We start from the raw sequence: 9409 nt of genomic DNA on the forward strand, positions 1-9409 counted from the left end.
ATGATCGAAAAATATGTAATCAAAATGAAATTAATATAGTTCAAAGCCTATAATATAGAGATTAATAACTGAGCCATAAGTGTATCAATCAATCTATATCAATGGAAAATATAGACCTATTAAAATACCACTAATAACCCAGGAATAAGTATTTACAAAAAATCATATAAAGAACTACATGTCAATGTACTAATCTGTTTCATTATATACCTTATATATATATATATATATAGTACAATCATGCCTTTTTCCCTGTTGAAAAAAAGGAATAAGTATATCAATCAATATAAATCGGAAACATAGATATATCAAGCATATCCTCTACCATTGAAATAAGTAATCATAGCCATAAGTATAAATACGTTTTCTAGACTTCGCTCCGACTGACCCTCCAATAATAATGAATTATCGTCTTTTTTTTTTTTTTAGAATTTCAATTCATCGGGGGATATAGATTTTGTGACATGTACCTCCGTAATTGGAGGGAATTGACACAAATAAGTCAGCTGCGTGAATAAGCCGCGGTCGCCCACCTTTAACACAGAGTGGGCCAACTACGTCCACTTATTCAATGATCTCAAAGTCGGTGACGCACCAGTCAATGAATGAAAGGGAAAACGCGTTAAAATGTTGATTAACTTTATTTTCCATGACCTCCCTCCGTCAATAACCTTTTAAGATTTGGTCTGGCAGACCGTTCCAAAAAGCAACTAAAAAGCATAATCCTCAACACATAAGTTCGTACCAAATTCAATATGCACTGCTGGAGGTTTCAATCGAGAAGAGTTTAGTCTTTCTTTCGATAAGATCAGTTGAATGGCAGTAATTGGCCCCCCTGCTTGTCGAGGGAAATTTTGCTGTAAAAGGAGGGGTCAGGGGCTTCAATTATTACAAGAGTTTGCAAACATTTGCAGGCTAAAGATGGCGGGCACTATAGGGAAACTGAGCTCGATTCTCCTTGCGACGACATTAGTAATCTTCAGTGCAATGGCGATGCTCATGGGTTTGCCTTCTGTGTCCGCGGAGGATTGCGGACAGCAAGCAGGTGGAGCGCTTTGCTCTGGAGGGCTGTGTTGCAGCGAATGGGGATTGTGTGGAAACACGCCGGCCCTTTGTGGTCAGGGAGTTGCATCAATAATTACTGAAGATTTTTTCAATCAACTGTTGAGAGGAGGTTCGACTCCCACACGCACCCCACCACCGCCTACCCCCACCAAGACCACTCCCAGCGGAAACCGAGTTGTATCCATGATTACCGAAGATCTTTTCAATCAACTGTTGAAATACAAAGATGACAGCAGTTGCAAAGCCAATGGATTCTACTCATACGCTGCCTTCATAGCGGCTGCCAATGCTTTCCCCGGCTTCGGCACCTCTGGTGATGTCACCACTAACAAAAGAGAGCTCGCTGCTTTCTTAGGCCAAACCTCCCACGAAACCACTGGTAATATTTACACTTCCCTAACCATTCATTATTTATCTGATCGGATTTTCACTTCACTGTAGTTAGCGACGAAATCATATAAAAAGAAAACTGGGTTTAAACAGGCGGGTGGCAGTCAGCCCCAGATGGCCCGTACGCTTGGGGTTACTGCTACAAAGAGGAGCAGGGAAATCCTCCCGCGGTGTACTGCCAGGCATCCTCCCAATGGCCCTGCGTATCTGGAAAGAGCTACTACGGGCGAGGACCTATTCAGTTACAATGGTCAGTCATTTATACTTATATCTTCTTATTAATTATTTTAATGGACCTTCATGTTCGTATTGATTTGCTTTGGGCTTTTCAGGAACTACAACTATGGACTGGCCGGGAAGGCAATCGGATTCGATGGCATAAACAACCCCGACATTGTTGCTAGCGATGCCACAGTTTCTTTCAAGACGGCAATCTGGTTCTGGATGACCGCGCAATCTCCAAAGCCTTCCTGCCACGACGTCATGACCGGGAAATGGACTCCGTCCAGCAGCGACAGCGCCGCCGGCAGGGTACCCGGCTATGGAGCGGTGACGAACATCGTCAACGGTGGGCTAGAATGCGGGAAAGGAACCGACTCGAGGCAGCAGGATCGCATCGGCTTCTACAAGCGATATTGTGACATTCTTGGCGTCAGCTATGGAGCCAACCTGGACTGCAACAATCAAACGCCTTTCGGATCCTAATCTCAACTTCACATTGTCGAAAATCGGCCACAGGCGTATGAGTATGAAACTAAGGAATAAGGTCCATGGATATGGGCAGAAAGCGTTTTATGTAGGACAGAGGCCACTAAATAAAAATATTTGCGAAGTCCAGTGAGACTGCAAATTTTCTCAGAAAATAATGGAAAATCCGCTTAAATTTTGAATAAAATTTTGCAGAAATTTAGGAAATTCTGATTACTGCCGGATATTTTGGGTAGTCGAGGAGTTTTTGATGGTGTACCCAATTCAGGTCTGGGTAGCTCGGTAGACAACCCCAGTAAAATATGGAATAATAAGGTCCATTGATATAAGCACCCCTTATCCCTATCTATGTTTTTTAATAGAAAAAAATGTTTCTTTTCTATTTAAAAAAAAATACATATCCTTTTTTTTCAATAGTTTTTATTTTTCATTACTTCTTGATATGCTATACAGAAATTTTATTTATATTTGGTTTATTTTTTTTATTAGTCCGTATATGTTATTAAACATTTTTTTTTCAAAAGTGAGAAAATTTATCATAATTTAGTTATCAAAGTAGTGAGTACAATCATTTCTAGTTGATAATAGCCAATGCATTGACTCATCACCCTTATTCAAGGAAAACCACACAAAAACCACCTAAAATAACTCGCTGATGATAGTAAAAGAATAGGCTTTCACTCTTCCCCTCTGAATCTTGGGCCAAAAAACCAACTTTTAACCAAACTAATATATTTACTATCTATCATCCTATCACTGAACCAAACAATTTTACAATGATTTCCTAAAAAAAAACCTATGTCCACTATCAAGTAACTATTCATATATTCCCGAATCCAGCAAGTAACCTAATCCCCGCAAGTCCCAATCCATATACTCTTCTCCAAACGCAGGGGGACGAAGGCTCTCATGGGGTTGCTATCAATCATCCTGTTCAGGAGCAGGAGATGCCCCTGACGGCACCGATGGAAATTATCAAGGATGGCAAGCGGAAAAGTAGAAGCCCCAGTCGAGGACCTGAAGGGGAGGCTGCAGGTAGAGATGATCAACTTAATGCTTCAGTTCCCAAGATGCCGGAAGCCTTGACAGCAGTGGGTATTGACGAAGAACTCATCCTCAAAAAATTACTTATTGAATGGAAAAAACTGGATGAAAGGTTTATTCCCGAGCATGAGAAACAATTGTTCAAAGAAACTTTTCAGCGATATAAGGAAAAGACGGCTGGCAGCTCAGAATCACGCCAGCCAAATGAAGCTCCGGAAGGGGATAGTCAGGGGAAGCTTGGTCGGAAAAAAGGGCGACGTTCGCTGAATGACTCTATACAGGTAGTGGGTGAGAATTTGGTAAACTCTGGCAAGGTGATCCCGCTCACAGAGGTATTCCTCCCTAATTCCCGTAAGTTTTAAATGATAGTTTTAAGCTGGAATATCCGAGGACTTAACAGTCATGGGAAGCAGCGGTATTTGAAGGAACGGGTCAAAAAAGAAAAACCAAGTATCCTGGTTATCCAGGAAACAAAAATGGAAAGTCAGCAGTTGGAAGCTATTGTACAGAAAATGCAAATTGGGTATGAGGTTATGGCGCTCGATGCTGTAGCCACAGCAGGGGGATTGGCGATTATGTGGAATCCGGAGGAGGTAATTTTTGAGCATTGGTATTCCTGTCCTAGAATTCTTTCCGGGAGGTTTCGTCTAGTTGGGATGGGCGACCGAATTTTGTTTACAGGGGTATATGGGCCTCATAATCATCGTGATAAGCAAGCTTTTTTACGGCATCTTCATACTATGCGGCATCTCCTTCCACACATCCCATGGATAATTGGGGGGGATTTCAATCTCATTAGACATCTAGGGGAGAAGCGAGGTGGTGTAAGACGAGAGGATGCACTTATGGAGGAGTTTAATGACATGATCAATGACCTACGCTTAGTCGATATACCTACCACCAATGGCGAACATACGTGGAACAATCGGCGGGGAGGACAGAGTCAAATCGCCTCTCGCTTGGATCGTTTCTTGGTATCAGAGCACATACTTAATCGAGATGTTTTCGTCGAGGCTACAATTCTTCCTACCATTGGCTCAGATCATTGGCCAATTCGATTGGAGATAGATATTAACAGAACAAAAGGACTGAAGCCTTTTCGCTTCGAATCCTTTTGGTTACGGGATCCTCAATTTGTACAGAAGATGGAGACCTGGTGGAGCCAGTGCACTTGTCACGGAAAAGGGCGGATGCATACAGTTCAACTTAAGCTTAGGGAGCTTAAACAACGAATCAAAGATTGGAATCGAAAAGACTTTGGCAATATTTTGGAAGCTAAGCAACAGTTGGAAGGTAAACTGGAGACCCTACAGCAAAAAATAATTTTATATGGCAGAGATGAGGCAAACAGTAGAGAGGAGGGCAGTCTAATCAGTCAATTAGAGGAACGACGTAAACAGGAGGAGATTTTATGGCGCCAGAAATCTAGAGTCCGATGGCTAAGAGATGGTGAGAGAAATACAAAAATTTTTCATCAGGCCATGGTTCAACATCGCCAGCGGAATCGGATTTTCTCTCTTAAGAATGAAGCGGGTGATAGAGTGGTGGACCAGAAGGACATTGAGAACACCTTAGTGGATTATTTTAAAGAGGTGCTCACTGAAACCCAATCTGATAGAAGAGAGGCTATTCGAAATTTATGTGGGGATATACCTCGTCTAGTTACTGATGAACAAAACAAGGCATTAATGCGAGCAGTCACCATGGAAGAGGTTGAAGAAGTTGTGATGGCGATGCCTAAAAATAAGGCTCCTGGCCCGGATGGTTATACAATTGAATTCTTCCAAGCATCTTGGAAATTTATCGGTCATGATATCTTGGCAGCGGTGGAGGAATCCAGACTTCGTCAGCAAGTATGGCCAGGTATTAACTCAACCTTCTTCACTTTGATACCCAAGAGCACGGCGGCTGATGAACCAAAGGGTTTCAAGCCTATTGCCCTCTGCAATGTCCTCTATAAGATTATCTCAACAGTGATGGCAAAGAGATTGAAGCCTCTCTTACCTACCTTGATAGCGCCTGAGCAAATAGGGTTTGTGGAAGGTCGTCAAATTTTGGATGGTATTGTGGTCTCCCAAGAAGTGATCCATTCGTTAAAACAGCAGAAGAAAAAGGGGATGCTGATGAAATTGGATTTATCTAAAGCATATGATCGTTTGAACTGGGAGTATTTAAGAGCGGTTCTTGCAGCTTTTGGCTTTGATCGTCGATGGATAGACTGGATTCTTAGTCTTGTCTCCACACCGAATTTTTCCATATTGATAAATGGGATCCCTTCCGATACGTTTAAAGCCACTCGGGGTATAAGACAGGGGGACCCGATCTCACCGTTTCTATTTATCTTGGCAATGGAAGGACTCAGCCGAAGACTTAAACAGGAGGTCAGGACCAGGAAAATTAAAGGCATTTGTTTATGGGGTGAGCACTTGCCTATTACACACCAGCAGTTTGTCGATGATCTCATGTTGTTTGGGGAAGCTTCACTCAGAGAGGTAAGGCGGTTTAAACATATCTTGGAAGACTTTATGAATGCTTCAGGTATGGTGGTTAATACAGAAAAATCTTGTACTTTTATTTTTAATTCCCCTGAAGCAGTTAAGACTCATCTAACTCGTGTACTAGGGTTCCGCCAGGGTGAATTACCCACCCGGTACTTGGGCATTTCTTTAGATATGAATTCGAAGCGTATCAAGCATTGGCAGCCTTTAGTGGATAGGATTCGCAAAAGATTGCAAAACTGGTCGTTCCGCGTGTTGAATCTAGCTAGTAGGATTGTCCTTCTCAAATCTGTTTTACTTTCCATTCCTATCTACTCCCTGTCCATTCTTCCTGCTCCTAAGGGAGTTTGTTGTAAATTACGTGAAATCTTTGGTAAATTTCTTTGGGGTGGTCCACAGCAGCAACGAAAATGGGCCTTGGTGTCGTGGCAGCATGTCATTCAGAGGAAAAATGAGGGAGGCCTGGGTATTCGGGATCCAGAGCTTATTAATAAGGTTTTCGGTGCCAAGTTGTGGTGGCGATGGGTGCAGGGGGGTTTGGATCTTTGGAAGCAAATATGGACTCACAAATATAATATGCCACGATCAGTCGATGGTCGTCTTCGGGTGCAGCTCACGCCAGCAGGGTCGCACATCTGGGAACTCGCACGAGCTAACAAGGATCTGGTGAGGGACTATGCGTTTTGGGAAATTAGAGAAGGTGATATAGCTCGGTTCTGGACGGACGGTTGGCAGCAACATGATAAGTTGGGGATACATCCACTCTTCCATGACCTTCAAGCTGGGGCACAGAGGGCAGGACTATATTATGTCAAGGATTTTTGGCGACCGGTAGACGAGAATGCAGTCTGGAGAGTCTGGAAGTGTCCTACTGATTGGCAGAGGGGCATTGCTCCGGAGCTGCATCAACGGTTCACCAGGGAACTAGAGTTGCGGAAAATTAAGGTACGTACTGGTCATGATATCCTACGTTGGGGAAAGGCCATGAAAGGCATGTTTACAGTTAAAGAAGCGTATTTCTGGCTCACACAGAACGATCGAATTGCAGACCCCCTGATTTGGAAACAGATATGGGATGCTAAATGGTGGCCTAAAGTTACCACTTTTGCCTGGCTTGTGTGTAAAGGTAGGATTTTGACTTGGGATAACCTACAAAAACGGGGTATGATTGGACCATCCTGCTGCTCGTTATGTAATGAGGCATTTGAGACCCAAGAACATTTGCTCAATCAGTGTAGGTATAGTCAGAGTCTCTGGGAGGAAATTCGTGCCCTCTTCGGCTCTTCGCGCAGAGATCCTCATAATCTTCGCGGTACCATCCTTCAATGGGGAGTGGGGCAGTTTCATAGCAAAATTGTCAGGAGACTGTGGAGTTTATCGCTGGGTTTTGTCATTTGGGAGCTTTGGAAAGAACGTAACCGCCGAATTTTCAAGGCTCGTAGTTGCTGTGAGGCCACAGTATGGGAGGGAGTTTGTCGTTCACTTAAAGAAACAGTTCTATCTGAATCTTGGGGGGAGGACGATTGGAAAGTGGCGAGGGCAGAGCAGAGAATTTTAATTAAGTTGAATATTGACTCTTCGATGCTGTATCCCAACTTGGTCAGGAGTCAGCGATATATTGCGACGAGTCCAAATTTCTTTCGCTTCCCAGGTGCAAATCAGATTAAATTATCCTTTGATGGTGCCTCAAAGGGTAATCCTGGAGAGGCTGGTTGGGGTGGAATTTTTCGTGATGGACAAGGGCGCCCGCGTTGGATCTATGCCGAATGGGGCGGCGAGATGTCTAATAATGAGGCAGAGCTTTGGAGTGTCTTCCATGGCATCCGAATCGCCTTCAGGAATGGATATCGCAACCTCGTTATTGAGGGTGATTCCCAACTGGTTATCGAGATGCTTCGGAAGTTGCAGAATGGTAAAACATGGGAACAAGTCACTAAAAGTTGGCGGATAGCGGCTATTGTCCAAGATATAGAAGTGCAGTTGAGACAGCTTGACTATGTCATCTTCTGTCATGTCCTACGGCGTGGCAATCAAGTGGCCGATCATTTAGCAAATTGGGCAACAGGAGCACCCAATCGGGTGTTGGATGGAGGCTGGGGAGGATTTCAGGCTGACCCACAATGGGCTGCGTTGGCCAATATCATTCGGCACGATTATGATGAGGCGCGCGGAAGTGAAACTTGGGACTAGACCTGGTATCATGAGGAGGGTGCGTTGGATCTATGGGGGGCTGAGGGGGTTATCGGGCAATGATCTTATGCTGTGGTGGCGAATATGCGTGATAGTACCTGTAATCATTTGGCGGCGGTCTGGTCCTGCTAACATTCCCAGTTGGCAGCCTGGTTTAATGCAGCTATCTAACGAATTTCCAATCCCCAGGCTGCAGTCCGGGCGTGTCCAGAGGAGGGACGATGGTGGCATCATTCCGCTGTGCGGGCTGCGTAATTGGACCTTGTTGGTTCAGAAGTGGCCGAGGATGGCAGCCATGCGTGCTGAGGGCCGGTGAACGCGTAGCCAGGGGGCTGTCTTGGAGGAGCCAAGTCCGCAGCGGCAGGAGGAAACCCTGCGATCCATTTACCAAATTTCTGATGAGTCTGACGAGCCGAAGGAAGCTTCACAGCAGGGGGCGCCAGCGCGGGCACCTTGGCCAACCTCTGGTGGTAAGGTTGGCAAATGGATGAAGCATACTGCGTCCGAGGCTGCTGCCGATGAGTCTGTCGAGGAGGAGGTCTCCGAGGACGAAGATGAGGAGGAGTTTGCTCGCGGTCGAGGTCGAGGTCGCGGCAGGAGGGGCCGTGGGAGAGGAAGGGGTCGTGGCCGGTCAAGTGAACACTCAGCGAGGGTAGTCGGGTGGGGAGCTCTGGAGGTAGGCGCGTTAAGAGGGATATGCGACGTAGGCTTCATGAAGCAGAAGATGCTTATGAGCAGGATACTCATCCACATGTTCGCCGTATCATCGACCACCTTGAAGAGCAGGCCTTGCAGGAGCAGTCCGACCCTGAAATGTTTGATTGGGAGACTTATCTCCCTGATCCGGGTCATACTCGCGGGCGTATGTCGCTATATAAGCAATCATTGCATGTGTATTGGGGACTCAAGCGTCTTCTGGCACGGGCTATGGAGCAAGTATCAGCAGAAATGTTGGATATAGCCCACGCCAGCCTCAAAAAGGAAATGAAGAATATTCACATGACTCTTATGATGCAGGACAGACGAATGGATCAGCTATTTCAGTTGCTTAGGGACAATGGGATGGTGAAGGCCGAACCTGAGGCTCAGCCCGCTGATGCTATGAAGCCGTAGAACCTGGAGGTTATGCGTGACTGTTTCTGTTTATATGATATCGTTTTCAGTTCCTTTGCTTTCAGTGATAGTTAGGCATCGTATATCTATAGGTAGATTAGGCAGTTTTGATATCAGATTTGACAAACTGGCAACTTATTTCTTTTGGATGGGTGTCATATATTTTCGAAGCCCACCTGGTTTCCCTTTTGGGCAGGTGGTGTCGTTTTAATCCTCTGTATATAGTCTGTTTTCGGTTATATTAATAGAATCTTACCTCAGTTTACAAAAAAAAACTATTCATATATTCCATCTCAAAAAAAACAAAACTATACCAAAAAAATTACTGACAGCTAAAAAGTCTATGCAAAATTAATTATGCTTGCATTTATCGATAGTCCGGTAAGGAAGCTGCAAAGTAA

The 9409-nt window shown here is 44.6% G+C and overlaps 2 protein-coding genes across 2 annotated transcripts; both read left to right on the forward strand.

Annotated features, from left to right (window-relative positions):
• Positions 1-921: 921 nt before the first annotated feature.
• On the forward strand, positions 922-2352 carry LOC149188548 (basic endochitinase-like). The gene is made up of 3 exons (XM_089413042.1): positions 922-1444; positions 1549-1705; positions 1788-2352. The coding sequence occupies exons 1-3, from the start codon at positions 922-924 to the stop codon at positions 2158-2160; spliced, it is 1053 nt and encodes a 350-aa protein (XP_089269168.1). The 3' UTR covers positions 2161-2352.
• Positions 2353-3128: 776 nt separating this feature from the next.
• LOC149188549 (uncharacterized) lies at positions 3129-9008 on the forward strand. Its single transcript, XM_089409986.1, has 5 exons — positions 3129-3539; positions 3621-7878; positions 7991-8135; positions 8220-8547; positions 8634-9008. The coding sequence occupies exons 1-5, from the start codon at positions 3129-3131 to the stop codon at positions 9006-9008; spliced, it is 5517 nt and encodes a 1838-aa protein (XP_089266112.1).
• Positions 9009-9409: the final 401 nt, after the last annotated feature.

This window comes from Pinus tabuliformis, chromosome 3_1 (assembly GCF_031772625.1).
Source record: "Pinus tabuliformis cultivar Carrire ecotype Pingquan chromosome 3_1, CPIR1, whole genome shotgun sequence".
Taxonomy (NCBI): Eukaryota; Viridiplantae; Streptophyta; class Pinopsida; order Pinales; family Pinaceae; genus Pinus; species Pinus tabuliformis.

What these genes read in the sequence shown, in the direction of transcription:
- LOC149188549 (XM_089409986.1), top strand. Translation starts at nt 3,129, where the DNA reads ATGGAAATTATCAAGGATGGCAAGCGGAAAAGTAGAAGCCCCAGTCGA. An exon ending in AGGTGATCCCGCTCACAGAG is followed by an intron (nt 3,540 to 3,620) that starts GTATTCCTCCCT and finishes CATGGGAAGCAG; the next exon opens with CGGTATTTGAAGGAACGGGT. An exon ending in GATGGTGGCATCATTCCGCT is followed by an intron (nt 8,136 to 8,219) that starts GTGCGGGCTGCG and finishes GTGAACGCGTAG; the next exon opens with CCAGGGGGCTGTCTTGGAGG.
- LOC149188548 (XM_089413042.1), top strand. Translation starts at nt 922, where the DNA reads ATGGCGGGCACTATAGGGAAACTGAGCTCGATTCTCCTTGCGACGACA. An exon ending in AACCTCCCACGAAACCACTG is followed by an intron (nt 1,445 to 1,548) that starts GTAATATTTACA and finishes GGGTTTAAACAG; the next exon opens with GCGGGTGGCAGTCAGCCCCA. An exon ending in GGACCTATTCAGTTACAATG is followed by an intron (nt 1,706 to 1,787) that starts GTCAGTCATTTA and finishes TGGGCTTTTCAG; the next exon opens with GAACTACAACTATGGACTGG.